At 53.1% G+C, this 18,518-nt stretch overlaps 1 protein-coding gene across 1 annotated transcript in view; it reads right to left on the bottom strand.

Annotated features, from left to right (window-relative positions):
• The window catches only part of CYTH4 (cytohesin 4), a 32,771-nt gene extending 14,593 nt beyond the window's left edge, over positions 1 to 18,178 (bottom strand). Inside the window, exons 1-7 of the mRNA XM_005302457.4 lie at positions 18,025 to 18,178; positions 9,941 to 10,023; positions 5,953 to 6,017; positions 5,381 to 5,447; positions 3,119 to 3,237; positions 2,524 to 2,604; positions 1,393 to 1,505 (exon numbers count right to left, since the gene is read on the bottom strand). Coding sequence (XP_005302514.1) covers positions 1,393 to 1,505; positions 2,524 to 2,604; positions 3,119 to 3,237; positions 5,381 to 5,447; positions 5,953 to 6,017; positions 9,941 to 10,023; positions 18,025 to 18,043 — 547 coding nt within the window. The 5' untranslated portion in view covers positions 18,044 to 18,178. The remainder of the gene's footprint in view (positions 1 to 1,392; positions 1,506 to 2,523; positions 2,605 to 3,118; positions 3,238 to 5,380; positions 5,448 to 5,952; positions 6,018 to 9,940; positions 10,024 to 18,024) is intronic.
• Positions 18,179 to 18,518: the final 340 nt, after the last annotated feature.

Here is an 18,518-nt window from a genome sequence, read left to right on the forward strand (position 1 = left end):
CTGCTCAAAGCAGGACAAACACCAACTAAAGCATCCCAGTCAGGGTTTTGTCAAGCTGGGCCTTAAAAACCTCTAAGGATGGAGATTCCACCACCTCCCTAGGTAACCCATTCCAGTGCTTCACTGCCCTCCTAGTGAAATAGTGTTTCCTAATCTCCAACCTAGACCTCCCGCACTGCAACTTGAGACCATTGCTCCTTGTTCTGTCATCTGCCACCACTGAGAACAGCCGAGCTCCATCCTCTTTGGAACCCCCCTTCAGATAGTTGAAGCAGGGCCGGCTCTAATGTTTTTGCCACCCCAAGCACACACCAAAAAAAAAAAAAAAAAAAGCCGTGATCGGCAGCAATTCGGAGGCAGGTCCTTCGCTCCGAGAGGGAGTGACAGCCCCACCGCCGAATTGCCGCCGAACAGCTGGACCTGCTGCCCCCCTCTTCATTGGCCACCCTAGGCACCTGCTTGCTACGCTGGTGCCTGGAGCCGGCCCTGAGTTGAAGGCTGCTATCAAATCCCCCCTCACTCTTCTCTTCTGCAGAATAAATAACCCCAGTTCCCTCAGCCTCTCCTCATAAGTCATGTGCCCCAGCCCCTAAACATTTTCATTGCCTTCCACTGGACTCTCTCCAATTTGTCCACATCCTTTCTGTAGTGGGGGGGGCCCCAAAACTGGACACAATACTCCAGATGTGGCCTGACCAGTGCCGAATAGAGGGGAATAATCACTTCCCTCAATCTACTAATGCAGCCCAATATGTGGTTAGCCTTCTTGGCAACAAGGGCACACTGTTGACTCATATCCAGCTTCTCATTCACTGTAATCCCCTTGTCCTTTTCTGCAGAACTGCCACTTAACCAGTCGGTCCCCAGGCTGTAGCAGTGCATGGGATTCTTCCGTCCTAAGTGCAGGACTCTGCACTTGTCCTTGTTGAACCTCATCCGATTTCTTTTGGCCCAATCCTCCAATTTGTCTAGGTCACTCTGGACCCTATCCCTACCTCCAATGTATCTACCACTCCCCCCAGCTTAGTGTCATCCACGAACTTGCTAAGGGTGAAATCCATCCCACCATCTAGATCATTAATGATCCCCAGATGGGGTCAATCCATGTAGACTCCACTGGCTTTCCCGCAGTTGAGTGGGTTCACACCAGCTGTGGACATGGCCCAGTGGGTTTCTGTCAGTGAAATGGAGATCAGCATTGTCCCTTGTCTCTAGAAAAACCACCTACAGGTAGGAACTGGCAGAAGTGATATGGGACCAGGGCCAAATCACCTGACCTAAGGGAAGCTAAAGCTGGAGGCGCTGCCTCTACTGTTCAAACACTACATTTTGTGAGTGGTGGATCATGCAAACATCTGGCAGCTCATTCCCACTCCCCTCCTCTGCAGCTACCTGTCGACTGGAAGACTCCCGGGTTACACTGGCAGTACCAGTTGGCGAAGGCCTCCATCATCCGATCAATCTTCTGGGCCTCCCCGGGCAGCCGGAAGCTCCACAGGAACTGCCTGCAAGGACACCGGGCCCGTGGGCGAGTCATGCAATGGCCAGGCAGGCTTCATGCCCCTAATGCCCAGGGGTGCCCTCCTTCCTCCCATGGACGTGCGGGTGTCCTCCCTCCACACAGGGAAGGCAACAGGACGTCCTTATGTGTAACAGGGTCCCCTTTCTTCCCAAGACGGGTGCGATGGGACACCCAGCCTAGGACCCAGGCAGCTTTCCCCTCAGCACCCAATGAGACACCCAGCCTGGGAAACAGGGAACCCTCCCTCAGCTCCTAGGGCAACAACTAGACACCATCCCTCAGAAACGGGGACCTTCCCCAAAACAAGAGAGCAGGACAGGACACCTGCTCCAAAGCCCGGGGCCTCTCTGCCCACCACATGGGCGTCCAGCAGGACGCAGTCTTAGCAAACGGGGACCCCTCTCCCCAGTGCACAGCCTCAAACGAGATGCCTCCCCCAAGGACACAGGCTCCCTCTGCTGCTAGTGCACAAGAGCCCGACGAGAAGCCCGCATGGGCAATGTGAGAGCTCAATGAGATGCCCTTGAAACGGGGGGGGGAGGGTGTGTCTCTCTCCCACAGCACACGGACACTACCCAGGTGGACACCTCTGGAAATAGCAGGTCCTCTCCCCCCCAAGCTGGGACACCCCAGGAGGAAGGAGGGGGGCCAATCTATGAAAGAGTAGGATGCACTCCTATGACATATAGGTGATTCTTCCCTAACACAGGGAACTGCAGCAAGATGCCCCCCAGGGAAACGGGGGTCACGCTCCCCAACGCACCGCACTGCAATGGGACACCGCCCTGGGAAGTGGCTTCCCTGCATTGGTGCAGTCGGACACTCAAGTATGAAAATGGGGGCGGGGGTCCCCTCCCAGATGAATGCTTGGGAAGCTCTGTCCTGGCTCTGAGCTGTCTCCCTAGCCCCGTGCCCTCTGGCATGCGTTCACTTGCCTTTTTCAGCCAGGCTGAGCACCCACTCCCAGGCCTCTGCTGCGCTCTGTCCGGATGCTCACTCACCTTAGTGCCTGCACCAGGTTGAGGTTGGCGAACGGGTGGCATTCCACAAAGGCCTGAAGGATCTGCAGGTTCACTGGGTCCCTGGTAGAGGAAACAGGGCCGAGTGGGAGGGTGTGGGGAGAGAAGGAGACTGTGACTCGGTGCTTTATGATGCAGCCTTACTATGTGACCTAGAGCAGAGCTGGGCTCAGACCCCTCAGAGCTTTGATTCCCCCAGGAACATCTCTGCACACCCCCTCTCCCTGCTTTCCAAATCTAGCTCCGTTTCCCCCCATGAAAAGACACCAGGACCTTTGGCAAGGTTGTTACACTGATGCCTTGTGTGCACCGGGGGTTCGCCCCAAGTACAGCCATCAGCAACCAGTGCAGCTGCCCCAGTGCTAACCCCTTGCACCTGCAGGGTAACCAGCCGGAAGCGGAGCAAGACACGGCTTATCTCCCTTTGAAGCAGGGCCGAGCTCCCCCAGTGCAAGTAGCAGCTCTGCCTGTCTATGCTAGGGGCTGCTACAGTTCAGCTGCACTGGCGGCTGAAATTGGGTTTAACCCCCACTGTAGACAAGGCCTAAGAGAGTTAGATCAGCTAGGGGAGGCTCACCTCTCTCCCAGGTAATCCCCGATGGCTGTCTTGTTCAGGCCTTCTCCCTTGTAGAGGAACCTGGCGATCTCTCGCAAGTCTGAGGTCAGCACCTTGTGCTCGGTCAAGTACTGGATCCCCTGGGGGAAGAGCACACCCAGGCTATGAGTGAGGACATTCTGGTGGGCCAGGGAAGGGCAATTTAATGGGGGTCCAGCCCGACCATCTCGGGACATCATGTTTCCCCAGCTCTGCAGGCCTCCTCCCAAATCCAGCTACTCCCCCTGCCCCTCGGACCGCAGCTGGGGAGCACACAGCCAGACTTGCCATCTTAATCCCTCCCCTCATGTTCCACAAAGGAGCTAACGCTGTACCTATCCTGGTCTGGCCCGGGACACCTACTGTCGGGGAGCTGCCAGGTTCCTGAGCAGAGCTGTGCGGAGAACAGAAATTCCGTTTCAAGCAGGATTTTGCGATTTCAAAGTTTTCTTTGTTTCGATCCAACGGAACCCGAAAATTTCAAAATTCTCCACGGAAGAAAATGACACCTCCCCCTCTCCCCCCAAATTCATTTTGGGCTGAGCAAAATGCTTTGTGCCCACAAAATTGGTTTGGTTCCGTTCTGACTTTTAAAAAAAAGGCATATTCTATTATAATGTACAGCGTCGTGCACAGTTTAAAACATTCCGAAAGGAAACATCCTTTCGAAAGGAAACATGGAAACGTTCCATTCTGAATGTGTCCAAATGGGGTGTTTCAACACTATCAGAACTCCCCTCCCTTCCCCCCACTACGCCTTTTTTTCTCTGAAGCAGAATTTCGATGAAATCGACATGATTTTGTGATGCGTTTTGATTTCAACAGAGCTGTGTTTTCCAATGGAAAATAGCTCCCTCTAAGTTTTTCCAACCAGCTCTATCCCAAAGTCACACCCACTGCCCTCCTCCCGCCCCATCACCCCTGGGCGGAGTCTGCACTCTCAATGGGTGCAACCCCCTCTGCGCACAGGGACCAGCACAAAGACCAGGCATCACTAAAGTCCCACTTAGGGCCTCAAAACAGGGCTTGATTTAACTCTACATAAGAGACCGCAAGGGGCCGGATTGCCAGGTGGGATGTAAATAGAAAGAAGTCCTAATGCTGGTTTGCTGATGCTCTGGAGTGAATGTCACCCAGACTGTTCTCCCCCTTTGGTGGGCTGGTGGGTATTGCCAGCAGTTGCTGCGATGGTACTGAAGTGCAGAGGCAGTGCTAGCCCACTGGGGGCCCTAAGCAGGAATATCCTCCCCCTCACCACATACAACACATAATAAAAAGGGAATGCGGGGCCCCCTGGAGCTGCTCGGGGCCCTAAGCAATTGCTTAGTCTGCCTAGCACCGGCTCGGCTGGAGGGTCCTCTTTTGCGAGCCAGTGGGAGGGGGCGGAGGCGTGATGGAAAGTTGGTCAGAGCAGCAGCAGTTGAGCCGGAGCCAGTGAGACGGTTGCTGTGGTTAAAATGATGGGGGCTGATATTACTGTTGCAGCTTGTGGTTTTCTTTGCTGAGCACAGACTGAGTGGTCCAGCAGAGCGGGGGAGGGGAGAGAAAGCGGCCCTTAGGTCTCTTCTTGTTATTCACATTCACCTCTGCCTTTACATCCTGCTCTGAGTCTCCTGCTAGTGGGGCGGGTTGCACTGGAGGGTGGGGGGAGTTATCCAGCGGGTGGGAGACCCGGACTTGCTTTGCAGACTCTTGTTTCCAAGCCAGCAGCAGGGGCGGCCTGGCTTGGCCAGGCCTGCTCTGAGTGCGAGAAAGCCTCACATCCTGTCGGGTGACCTCCCTCCCTACCCAGGCAACCCAGGAATAGGTTTTAGAGAAATCTATATCAAACCTCAGCTGACGGGGGTGAGAGAGCCTGGGCTGGGGACTCTCCGGATTTGTGCTCCCTTGACAGACAGAAGAGTTAGTGGTTGGATTAAGTCTGGCCCTGTCTCTCCTCCTTCCATTTCTCTTCTGCTTTGGGGGTGCTTTGATTGACACGTGTCAGCACAACGTGTCATGGGGAGGCACCATTGCTCAGAGCTCTCAGAAGATATCGTGGCGTGGAGCGTTGCCTGACAGTGCTCTGTCGGGCTGAGAAACCAGCCTCCCCCACCCCGTTGTCAGTTCCTGGGGCCCACCCCGCGTGTGTCTGCCCCGATGGCAGAATGAATGTCTTTGGGGTGGGTAACTCGCATCTGATCTGTAGTAAAGAGGGGTCCATATGGGATGCCAACAAGCAGCAGTCAGAACAGTACACCTTACCTTTGTAGGGTCCATGTTGAATTTCTTCCGGCCCACGCACAGATCTTTGTCCCTCTGGACCATTTTGCTGCAGATGCAAAGGTGGAGAATCAAGCCTGGCACAAAGAGAAGCGGCCGGCCGTATTCCCCTCCAGGGTGGGGCAGGAGGGGGGCTGAGTTCCCAACAGGAGTTTCCTGATCTCAGCTCTGGCTTGCTCCAGGGCCGGGAAGAGAAGCCACTCACCCGCCTGCCTGTGCCCATCCTAAGGCAGGGGGTGTTAACCCCCATGGAGCCTAGAATCATTCAAGGGGCTGGTGTTTTACTGAACTCACTGCTCTCTAGTAAAGAGAAATCTCATGAGAGAGAGAGTGCGCAAGCCAGCTGTCTCCATCATTTCCCTTGTGCCCAGAAAGATTCCCCTCTCCTGGGACATGAGCCAACCCCCATTGATGTCAATGGAAAGGCTCCAGCTAGGGCATTAAAGCAGGCCCCTGGTTCCTTCTCCACCCTGAAGAAGAGCCATGCCACCTATGCACCAAAGGAACAACCATGCAATCGCCACATCCCTGCAGGCACATGGCTGGATCCTCACCTCTCTTCTGCACTTTGGAAGCAATCTATCTCCGCAAACACTTGCGCAATCTCCACCTTCAGCTTCTGTGGGAGGAAGAGACAGGGGTGAGAGCGATCCAGGGGATGGGAGAGAGACCAGATGTCTCACCTCACCTCTGGGCGGCTGCCAAGCCCTGCTGGCATGGGCAGGGCCAGCCCAGTTCACTGGCCATTGTAATGGGACCAGCCAGGGTGTCTTATCAAAAAGGGCGCTGATCTCAGGTCGCCTTCTCCACCCATGTTGGACACTGGCTGAAGGCGGGGGTGCGGAGCAAATGTTCTGAAAAGTCGAGTGCAGACCGAGCCAGGGAGCAGGAGAACAGGAACCCATGTCTGTGCCCACTCTGGAATGGATCCTGGGTGCTGCGCCGTGCCCCTTTCCCTGCTGTAGCCCAGCCATGCAGCTGGGAAAGGTGTGCAGAGAGGCAGTGGAACCAGCTACCAAGCAGGGGGAGTCACCTTGGGCTTGGGTGTGCTGATCCTGTATCGGGGGAGCTGCTTGTGCCCCTGTCATTCAGCAGTTGCTGCACAGACTGATGAGCTGGTGGGGCTGCTCCTCGTTATATTCTATCATTTAAACATGGAATTCAGCTCCTTTGGACACCTGGTAGTTCCCGGCCCCTAATCGGCTGCCTCTGGGTTACAAAGGGAGCCAAGTTCTTGGGGTTCTCTCCATGCCTCTGTTTCCCCTCCCACCCTTTGCCCAGTGAGTTGATTTAGATTTTAAGCCCTTCAGGGCAGGGACTGTCCCTGAGAACATGTTTGTACAGCACCTAGCACAACAGAGCCCTGAGCTTGGCTACTGTGATACAAATGATTTACTGTTATTATTCCTATTTCTTGGCACTATCCTTCAGCTGCTCAATAGGCAATTTGAGATCTCCCAGCTGTTTAACCCCGGTGATAATGCACCAAGACTGCTAAAGAAATTCCCCAGGGGATGAATCTCCATCCTGGGATCCTGTTACCTAAGCACCTCCTGCCCCAGTGGGCAGTGACTGGTTACCAACCAGTTTTGGGAAGACGATTGATTCAGACTATTGGCCCATCTAGTCCAGTATCTTGTCTCCTGCCATACTGGGTCAGCCCTCTGGTCCATCTACTCAGGTTTCCTGCCTCCTACGTTGGCAGTGGGACGGCAAACAAACAATGCACATGGACAGTTGTGCAAAGCTGTACCTGGAAGGGGGGAGGGGGCTTGCATTCCTGACTCTATGGCAATCACTTCACACCACGAAGCACGAGATGGGATTATTTATCTGGTAGCACTTGGCGTAACCTTCTGTCCTAGTCAAGGCACTCGTCACCTGCGCATCTGGGCACCTGCAGATCGTGGGCCAGCTCCTCAGCTGATGCAAATCAACATAGTGCCATCGAGCTGGCTTAATAAGCTCTTCAGGGTGTGATGCTGGCAGGCCAGGTGCCAGGTCATGGCAAGGCCCCTAGGCCTCACGGAACACTGACAAATGCATAGCTGGAAACCAGTCTGGCTCACTTGGGTATTAGTATTGTTAAAATGGGTATTAGATTTAGAGAGATGTGTTTGGACTTTATGGAACGCTTGTGAGTTGCCGCATGCATTCATCTCACTGGCAATATCTGTACCGCAAGCTATAAGGTAATATTTAAGTGTTTGCTATGAAACTGGAAACCCCCACAGTCAGAAAAGAAGCATTACCAAGCGTGAAATACTAGTTTATCACAAGAGGTGTCATCTCCTGCTCAACAGAAGAAGGCCCATAGACACCAGATAAACCACCGTGGAACATCAGTGGACAAAAGACTTTGCTGATTGTTCCCCCCACACCCATGAAGAGGGGACCTGCACAAACCCTCATCCCATTCCAGTTTGAACTCTGGGGGAAGGGAATAAAAATCCCTGACCAGAAGGATCTGTATCACTGTGCTGCTTGGAATTTGGAGAGGGCAGTATTTCTAAGCATAAGCAAGGGATCCCCAAGGTGCTTAGCTGGATTAACCCTAAGGACAGCTAGCGCTTGAACATTACAGCAGCTTCTATTTTTGAAACCTACGATGGTAACTCATGTGGGTGTGTGTGTTTACCTGCTTTAACCTTGTCATACCTCCCTTATTTCTTTTTCCTAATTAATAAACCTTTAGTTAGTTTAATATAGGTAGGGCCCTACCAAATTCACAGTCTATTCTGGTCAATTTCACAACCAGAGGGTTTTTAAATGGGTCAATTTCACAATTTCAGATGTTTACATCTGAAATTTCAGGGTTTGTAACCAGGGGGGTCCCCACCCAAAATGGGATCATGGGGGATGAGAGGGGTTGCAAAGTTGTAGGTGGGTCCCAAGATGGCCACCTTCACTTCTGTGCTACCTTCAGAGCTGGGCTCTGAAGGCAGCACCCTCCCAGCTTCCTGCAGTTAGAGGTTCCCAGAGGTGGAGGTGGGTAGGATCTCCCCCAATGCTGCTGGGAGTGCCCCAGCTGGGGGCTCCTAGCTGCTAGTCCATGCCAGGGACAGATTAAGGCAGGGGCCCCATGCCAATCTGTGGGCCCACCAGGAAAAATGGTTGCCCCAGCCCTGGAAGAAGTGCCAGGGCAGAAGCCCCTACCAGGTCACCCCGAGTCCCGGCAGGAGCCGCAGGGGAAGAAGCCTGGAGCCTAGGTGCCCCGACTGCAGATGGAGGGCTGAAGCCTCGAGCCCAGACTGCCCCAAGCTCCAGCTGGAGCGGGGGGGGGGGGGGGGCGGAGGTTGCTCCAGCTGCAGCCGCTGTGAGCAAAAGCTCCCAGCCTGGCAGGAGCCACTGTGGGAGGAAGCCTCAAGCTTGGCGCCTGGTGCTGCGGCAGGACCCGTGGCCGGGGGGGTGGGGTGGGGGGTGGAAGGCCTGGAGCCCAGCTCCCAGGCTGCTGCACTGCAGAAGGGAGGGGTGTACCACCCTCATTTCTGTGCTGCTTCTGGAGGTGGGTCTGATTTCCCCACCAAGAGCAGCTGTGCAGGGGAAGGACAACTCCTGTCCCTCCCCAGTGCGGCTGGACTAACAGTTAGGAGCCCTGGGCTCCTAGCAGCAGTGGAGATCAGGTTTCTTGGGGGAGGGCTGATTTCATGGTCCATGACACGTTTTTCATGGCCGTGAAATTGGTAGGGCCCTAAATATAGGATTGGCTAAAAGCATTGTCTTTGGTATTGGATTTAAGGTACAAATGACCTGGGGTAAGTAACTGGTCCTTTGGAACTGGGAATAACCTGAATATTGTGATTTTTGGTGTAAGGGACCATCTGTCACAAAGGCAGGCTTGCCTGGGTGGCAAGATAGACTGAAGTGCCCAAGAGGACTGTCTGTGACTCCATGTTAAGGCTGTTATAGTGCCTGTGGAATTCACACTTGATGGGTGGTTAAATCTAATGATAAAAACACACAACCAGTTTGGGGGTTGTGCCCTGGTTTGTAGCTGTCCTGAGGTTTCGTGAGCCACTCCAGAGAGCTTGACACAGGGCAGGGGCTAAGATGCCATGACAATGGGCATGGAATAGAACAGAAACGATCAGTTTTGGTTTTGTACACTGCCATGCACAGCTATGGTACTAGACAAGTAATACATGCTAATTAACAGTAACTCCACATATTGGGACAGCTGCTGTAATTTGGCATAGATCCATTCATGTCAACAAAGCTACCTCGATTTATCCCAGCTGAGGAGCTGGGTTTATAGTAATATTGCTCATAAAGTTTGCCAGCCTTTTCAAAATGTCCAGTTATAGTGTTTGCTTTGATGATCTCTTTCAACAGAGAGTTCCCCAGGCTGGATGCTGCTTATTGGTAGGACTGGTGCCATATGAACCTCAGCATTCCAGATCTGATGGTGCTTGGGAAAGTATCTCCTGCCAGGCCAGGGAACTGTTCTAGATGGGATGGGATGTTTGTAAAGAGTTCCCCCAGAGAGCAGGTTCTGGGAAGATCTGCCTGTCCAGAGATGGGAAGAGGCGGGGTGGCCCATACCTGAATGTCCTCCAGGAGTGCCATCCTGTGCCGCTTGATGGTGTCTATTTCAGCCTCTTCAGCCTCGCTCAGATCAGATGACCCTGGAAATACCAAAGGGAAAATGAATGCCAGTGAGAATGGGAGCTGTCTCACGGCAAGCGGAGCCCCACAACATTGTAGGCAGGACAAAGCAACCCCTGCCATTCCAGTCCTGAGCTGCTCCTTCCCGTAACATTCTGCCATGGCACCTGCCTCCTGCCCTGCACCCTGCCCTCCTATTCCATTCCTGGGACCCAATCCCAGCTCTGCCAATGCTCCTCCTGACCCTGCAGCACCCCCTGACACACCAGTCCTGAGCACTACACCTCAATGCCAATGTTCCTCAGCCCTGATCTTGCAACAATCCCCCCCCCCCCCGTTTCACTCCCAGGACTCTCTCAAGCAGCAGTGTTCAATCTTGCCAAATTTTGTTTTGTGGTTTCTCATACAAACGAGCGTCTTTCACGAGCAAGATCAGGACAAATGAACTTGATAAAGCAGTGACCTAAATACAAAATCTAACCCAATCAAAAGCCATTGACTCGATCTCTCTCGGTCTCTCAGAAATTCAAGCTCTTCTATTAAATGCAGAAACAGATGCAAGAAACAAATGCAAATGGGACACAGAGAAATGGTTTAAAAGAGAGTCTAAGTTGATGCCATTTTGAGGGGAGGGAATTTGGGGGGTCATCTGAGGAAGAGGAGTGATGGGGCTGGGAAGATATTCCAATGACCACAGGCTAAACATAGGGCTGCTCTTGCTTCCTCTCTTCACAGGAAGACAAGTGATGACAGAGATGAGAAGACCACAGAATGATTCATAAAAGACCTAGAAGAAGAAATGGAGCAACAGCAGACCAGCTAAATACACTCCGGCCAGAGCGAGCATTCAGCAAGAATCAGAGGAGAAATAGGAAGCTGCAGCAGCAGAAACTGAGAGTCCATATCAGCGGCAAGGGAAGGCATGGAGTTCAGGGGAACCACAGATCAACCCACATGCACTGGCGTGTCGAGAGCTCTCACTCAGCCCCAGGCCAGGAGCTTCTCTGTAGGCCAACACCTTCCCTGCCCCTGCGTCAGGTCAGTCCAGCAGGTATCCTGCTCCGTTAGTGCACACACCAAATGCCCTGGGCCTCCCGTGTCTGGGGGGAAAGGGGAAGTCTCACCAGCTGTCTTGGAAACTCTCTTAGTGTGCCTCGCATACACGGAACAATGTCTAAAAATAGGGTGGAAAGGGAGAAGGAATCAGCTGTGGCAGGGGAGAGAAAAGAGAAGGGGAAGAAAGAACAGTGATCTCAGAGCACAGGGGCTTGTTTCCTGCAGCTTCCCAGAAGAGGGAGGAATGGGGCAGCCCGATTAGAGTCTGATGCCCCACAGTGCTGCTCACTGAACTCTACTGGTTTCCCTCCAGGCTTCACATGCCCAACACAGACAAAGGGGGCAGAGTCACTCCAAGCAGTAACCCTTACCCAGCTCCTGCAGACAGTTGTATACATGCACACAAATTGCCTTGACTGAGTTGAGGCCACTGAGACTGGGGACAGCTGCGTGGATGGGAGCTTGGAACCTAGGGCTGTGAAGGAGCATATCCCCCAACTCTGGAGGCAGCCTTGGTGGAGACCTGGGGGAAGCTGCATTGTCCAAGCCCCCATGCAACACAGGTAGGATGGGAAAATGCCTGCTCTCATAGACTCATAGATGCTAAAGCCAGAAGGCTAACCATCATGACCAGCTAATCTGATTTCCTGCCCACCACATGCCACAGAACCTCACCCACCCACTCCTGTAGTGGGCCCATGACCTCTGGCTGAGTTACTGAAGCCCTCAAATCTTGATTTAAAGATTTCAAATTACAGAGAATCCACCATTTACTCTAGTTCAACCCTGCAGGTGACCCGCGATGCACACTGCAGAGGAAGGTGAAACCCTCCCACGGGCTCTGCCAATCTGGCGATCACTTAGACCCTGAACATGTGGGCAAAACCCACCAGCCAGACACCTGGGAGAGAATGCTCTGTAGAACTCAGAGCCGTCCCCCATCTAGTGTCCCATCACTAGCCATCGGAGAGATTTGCTAATAGCGGTCATGGATGGGCAATATGACATTGTAGGCAACCTCATCATACCATCCCCTCCATAAACTTATCAATCTCAGTCTTAAAACCAGTTAGGGTGTTTGCTCCCACTCTGCCCTTGGAAGGCTGTTCCAGAACTTCGCTCCTCTGATGGTTAGAAACCTTTGTCTAATTTCTAGCCTAAATTTATTGATAGCCAGTTTCTATCCATTTGTTCTTGTGCCAGCATGGGCCCTTAACTTAAATAGCTCCTCTCCCTCCCTGGTGTTTATCCCTGTGATCAGGGGTGGCTCTATGCTTTTTGCCGCCCCAAGCACGGCAGTCAGGCGGCCTTTGGCGGCATGTCTGTGGGCGGTCCGCAGTCACGCAGATTCGGCGGCGTTTCTGCCGGTCTCGTGGCTTTGGCGTACCCGCCGCCGAATTGCCACCGAAACCGTGGGACCGGCAGACCTCCCACAGGCACGCCGCCGATGGCCGCCTGACTGCCGCCCTCACAGCGACCGGCAGGCCACCCCCCGCGGCTTGCCGCCCCAGGCACGCGCTTGCTGCGCTGGTGCCTGGAGCTGCCCCTGCCTGTGATGTATTTACAGGAAGCACTTTGTTAAGTTAAGCAAGTCAAGCTCCTTAAGTCTCCACTTGGGAGGCAGGTTCTCCATTCCTCTGATCATCCTAGTAGCCCTTCTCTGCACCAGTTTGAATCCAGCTTTCTTAAACATAGGAGACCAGAATTGCACACACTATTCCAGATGAGGTCTCACCAGTGCCTTGTATAACAGTACTAACACTTGCCTATCTCTGCTGGAAACACCTCCCCTCATGCATCCTAGGGCTGCATTAGCAATCTGTGACAACCGGACCTGCAGGCTCGACAAGTGAATTATGATGGCTTACTGCCTGGCAAATGGGCTGCCTAACTCCAATTCAAAATCCCAGCCCCAATCCTGTACCAAGTGCAGCTCAAAAGGGGAAAGGGGCAAAGGTGGCTTGATGTCACTTTTATGCCCCCTTATCCCAGGGTCAACAAGAGACCAGGCCAGCCCCTGGTGCAAGCAAGAGCAGCCTCAGGGCTGCTACAAACTTTGCCTGGGGCTGTTTGGGCAGCCGGGGAGCAGCGGAGGGGCACGTATTCCCTAGCCTCGCCCCCAGCTATGCTCCATACCCTCACGGCTGTGGTGCTGTTATAGCTGAGGGCTGCATCACTGAGGGTATCTTCCACTGACCAGTGAAGCTGGCACTATGGCTGCTTTGCTTTGGTGAAACAGCTTAAAAGCATGTAGCGAGTACAAGGATCTGGCCCCCAGAGGACATCCACTGACCCACGTGGCCAAGCTGAGGCTGGAAATAACAGGGTTCCCTCTCCTTGCGAATGCTGCCAAACAGCCGAAGAAACAAATGAATTCCCTGCCTGCCTTGTTGACAGTGTTTATAAATAATTTGCACTTTCAAAAAAAAAAAAAACCCACCTGTCCTGACTGGAAGAGAAAAGGGTAGACAAATGTAAGAGGACTGTTGTCCCCTTACTAAAACTCAGTGGGGGTGTTTTGGTTGGCTAGCTCCCAGTACCAAGGGGAAATCAGGACCCTGAGACTGACAGTCCCCAGGAACAATCGGCAGAGGCCAATGCTCCAGGTCAGCCTGATTAGCCTGACTGCTCTGTCAATCAGGGCGTCAGGAGGCCACAGGGATCCCGTCCTCCATGTGAGCTGGAATTGCCTGGGTCAGACAGAGTGGGGCTGAGTTAAGGAGAAAGCAGGGCCCGAGCTGAGCTGGGAGCAGAGCTGTGCCAGTCAGAGGGGCCAGAAAAGCAGCCCAGGAAGCAGGTCAGAGCTGGGAGCAGAGTCACAGAAGCAGCCCACAGAGCCAACCTGTGCTGGGAGGGGAGCTGCAGCAACCAGAGCCCGAGGGGGCAGAGAAGCAGCAGCAGCCGTGCTGAGGCAGAGTGGAGCTGGAGCTGAGGCAGAGTGATGGAGCTGGAGCTGGAGCTGGGGCTGGAGCTGTCCGGAGCCGGGTGTGGTAGCAGCTGGGGAGAGCAAGAGGTACCCTGGGCAGCGGGCCCAGCACAGGGAGACACCTCAGCCAAGAGGCTCTGCAGGCCAGACTTGGAGGGGGATCGTAACCCCAACGGGGCGGGGAAGACACTGGGAAGAAGGGTCCTGGCACCTAGAGCCTGAGAGCGTGTGGCTGCTGCCAGAGCAAGTGTCCGACCCGCAGCATCCCTGCAGCACAGCCAGGGACTGAGAAGGAGTCCTGGGACTTGTGAGAAACAGACTGAACTGCCCTGACATTCCAGAGACGCTGGTTGTGACGTCCCCGTGCCACAGAGCGGGGTGACGTGTTTTCCTTTAACCTTTTCCCATTTTTTCCTTATTTTTTAAAATTGATTGCAGTTTAATAAATTGTATTTGCTTTGAACTGTATGTAATGATCAGTGGGTCAGGGAAGCATCCAGTGCAGAGAGAGCACCCCAGAGTGGGGACACCCAAGCCCCTGCCCTAAGTGACCATGACAAGGTTGGGGGTCGAGCCCCCCCAGGAATCCTGGGCCCAGACTTGTTGGGGTTACGAGGACTCTGCCACGGGGGAGAGTGGAAGGGGAGCCCTCAAGGTCAGGCAGGCCTCTGGGTAAAGGAAGTGGGAGCGAGGACACAGATCCTTTCGCTAGCCCATTTCACCAGGGTAATGTATAAGCCAGGAAAGTTCCCCACAATAGCAGGACCATTCCCCCGCTTGCACAAGGATGGGGGCAGGGAGAAAGTGATGGACCGACTGAGTCAGACATGGAAGGGGAGACAAGGGGAATAAAGATGAGAGTGAGCAAGAAACGGGGCAGGTGGGTCAGATTTACAAAGGGATTTAGGCACCTAAAGATGCAGAGCGGTGTCTAGTGGGATTTTCAGAAGCACCTAAGCAGGTGAGGTGCCTAACTCCAATTGGAAGTAACTTAATAAGTACGTGAATTTAATGTATGCGCCTCTCTTTCATTGTGCTTCCCTAGCAAGCATCCCAAACCTCTGCATTTTGGTAGCGGAGACACAAGATGGCTAGTTTGAATCCTTTGTTGCCTGCTTTGGATTCTGTAGTTAAATAGGTGGGGAAAGGAGAGAAAATATCCTAAAATTCACCCTTTTGCCCACAAAATCCTGCAATGAGCCCGAATCGAGTGGTTTATTTGAAGAACTGCCCATTGAATCAATTGAATGGTTAAATGAGGGCAATTATTCTACTTAGATTATAAACTCATTGGGGCATGGGCCATCTTTTGGTTCAGTGTTTGTACAGCACCTAGCACAGTGGGGTCCTGGTCCATGCTTAGTGCTCCTAGGCACTGTGGTAATAAATAATAATAATGTGCATAGACTCCAGGGCAGGCAGCTGGCCTCTATTTTCCCAACAGCAGAGGAGGTTGATAGCAGCACAATGGTTCCCCTGCTTTTATAGAAAACGGAGCCTGAGAACTTGGGAAGGGAGAGTCCCAGTGGCTCTTTGCTTTGGCCCACTCCAATACCTTAAAGATGAGCCTGGGCGTAGCACTGTGATCACAGGGTGAAGAAGGTCACATCTGGTACAGAGGACCCACCCAGAGTCTAGGCACCAGCTAAGTTCCACATAAGCCCTATGTTGAGGACTTAACTGGGACATAAATGATGCATAGACCATGTCTGCCCAGGGGTAAATTTCACCCACACTGAACAGGAATTAGTTAAGTCAAGTCCAATGCACCAGTGAGTCAGTGCCCCCAAAGGTTTCATCAACTTCTATCATCTCCCCAAGATAGGCTCAGACCTGTATTTTCAAAACCCACGTCCAGCGTGGATGGTGCAAATTTGGTGACCACACAGCACACATGCCAAATAATGAACACAATGATTTAACTAGCCAGACCCACCGAAAACCACATGCTGTAGCTAGGCATCTAAATGCATACCGCTGCAGACACGAACAACTGCACCTGCAATTTCCTCCCTCCATCAGTAATGGGTACAAAACTGTGCTGGCAATACTAGAAGCCAGGCTAAATGCAGGCTGCACAATACACAGGCCTTTGGTCTACCTCGGTATGAGGCTGAGTTTACAGCCAATGAGAGGCAGTAGCAGACCCCAGAGCTCCTCACCTTCCTCCTCGCATGGATCCCTCTCCCAGCCTCACCACTGTTCTGATTCTGACATGATCATCTCACCATACTTCAGCCTATGAGCGCAGGCTCCATCGCCCAGCCCAGCCCATGGCCCTGCCGGTGTAGCTCTCTCCCACATAGGAACACACAAGATGAAGTCGCTCACCTCACCCCCCCCTCCCAAGGGAAAGGGGTGGGAGTTACCACCTTTCAGGCTCGCCCTGTCCATGGACTGTGAGGGAGGAGAAGAAGTAGAACATTTTCTCCACAGAAACAGACAATGGGCTTGGTTCCCCGGAGCTGGCCCAGAGAGGTGCAAATGGCATCCCCCAGCACCGGCAGGTGTCACTGCGCCCCAGTGGGATTCACTCCAGGCAGAGGACAAGGGAGTATTCACACCCCCACCCCTCACTGGAGTCATGCTACGGGCTGGGCAACCTTAAACTGCAGAAGCTTCCTCACTGAAAGCTGCCTGAGGGACACACTCAATTGGGCAAACTCTTGGCCCTCTGACCACGCCTCCTCTCCAGGCAGCGCAGCTGACTTTTGAACCGGTGCCAGCCAGCTGTGTGTCCCCAGACGGGATGGGGTTGGGGGTGGGTACCTTTCACTGCTCCAAAGGCCTCAAGGCAGATTTCCTGCCAATGAAGACCCTTCCCCAAATGTCTGCCAGTGTCAAACCAAGCCCTAAGACCAATAGCTCAGCTCGGCAATAAAATCATAGGCCTAGATATATCCATGCAAATCACAGAAATACAACGACTCCACTTAAGCTGCTCAGGGCAAGGACTTTTTGTTGTGTGTTTGCACAGCACCTAGCACTGTGGCCCCTGGTTTACAATTGGGGCCCCAGGCACTACTGCAGTACAAAGCAGAACAATATTAATAATGTCAAGTAACTCACTGTGGCTATTAACAACATTAGATCAACCATATTTTCGTGCTGGACAACCAATTTTGAGATCCACCTTTTCCTTGGACAATTGACCTTGCCATGGTGAGGCCAGCCAGGATCCCTTTCTCTGTCAGCTCCCCTCCTTGTTGCCCACCACTTACCAAACCAGGAAATAAGTTTTTATCTTGCTCATCGCCTCTCGGCTACTTCTGTCTTTCTAGCTTCTTTTGGAGTCGGTCGCGTTTCTGTGGTTCGCAGGGATATGTCCAGGCCTATGATTTTATTGCTGAGCTGAGTCTTTGGGCTCCCTCTCCCCCACCCCCCATTTCCAGCTGGTGGGGAGAGGGCAATAGCTGTGGGCCATTCCCTGTCTCCTCTGATTTACTGTGCCCCACAGGCCGTCATTTACACCAGTGCCACGCACTGCCCAGTCAGAACGTTTACACACACTCACTTTGCACTAGCCCCAGCTGGAGCAGGGAAGTGAAGGCTTTCACAATTTCGCTCTTGAACTTGCAAGTCATGCTTTTGCACCTCTGTTCCTGTCACACCGAGGCTGCATCAAAGGAATCTGTTGTTTACAGTCAGAGCCCCATGCACCTCTGATGCCCCAGGCTGGGCCTGGCATACTCCACGCCTCCTTGTTATCTAGCTAGTCTGAGGGTCACTGACATGAGGGATTTAACCTTCCTCCTCAGAGATGTCCTGTCTGTACAAAGCTCAGTAACGGCTTGATCCTGGTCCCATTAATGTCAGTGGGACATCTGCAGGGAGCTGGATCAGGTCCTGAATAACTGGGAGGGATGGAGGGAGGTGAAAACAGCACAACACCTGAAAGCTATAAATCCCACCCAAAGCATCTGGGGAACTCCTCGTCTCCCCTTTCCTCCCCAGCACCCCACTCCAGCTGGTGACACTGCCCTGGCAGAGCCTAGTGGGTTAGCAACACTTGCAGCAACAAGACAGGAGAAAGACTTACCGGTGGGACAAATCTCCATCCTGAGACCTGCTGAAAGGACAATTCTTCCAACAGCCGTCAGTTTCTCTTTCCCCACTGCTCTTGTGAGTGCCTGCCACAATTAGCACTACTTCAATCTAAAAGTGTGTCAGCTGCATGGACTGCGTTGTTTAGAGGCTCCACCCCCATCTCCTTCCCATATTGCTCATATTGGTGACGGCAGTGATGAACTCATGTTTCTCAGAGCGTACAAACCCTTCTTGGTTACTTCCTAAAAATAAAACGGACCAAGCCACGAGCAAAAGCCATGCTGTTTTAACATGGGCAGCCATTCAGGTCTTTGCTGCGGTGTTGGTCTCGAGATTCACTGTCATCTGGTTTGATCCAGCGTGCTCTGGGCAGAGAGGAAGAGGGAAGTTGGCAACTCAAAGAGCCAACTTGTTTAGTGGATGGTTTTGTGCTGGGAAACATTCCCCCCCTGCACCAGCCCCAAACCCTGCGCTAAGCTCCCAAAA

This window comes from Chrysemys picta, chromosome 1 (assembly GCF_011386835.1).
Source record: "Chrysemys picta bellii isolate R12L10 chromosome 1, ASM1138683v2, whole genome shotgun sequence".
Classification (NCBI taxonomy): Eukaryota; Metazoa; Chordata; order Testudines; family Emydidae; genus Chrysemys; species Chrysemys picta.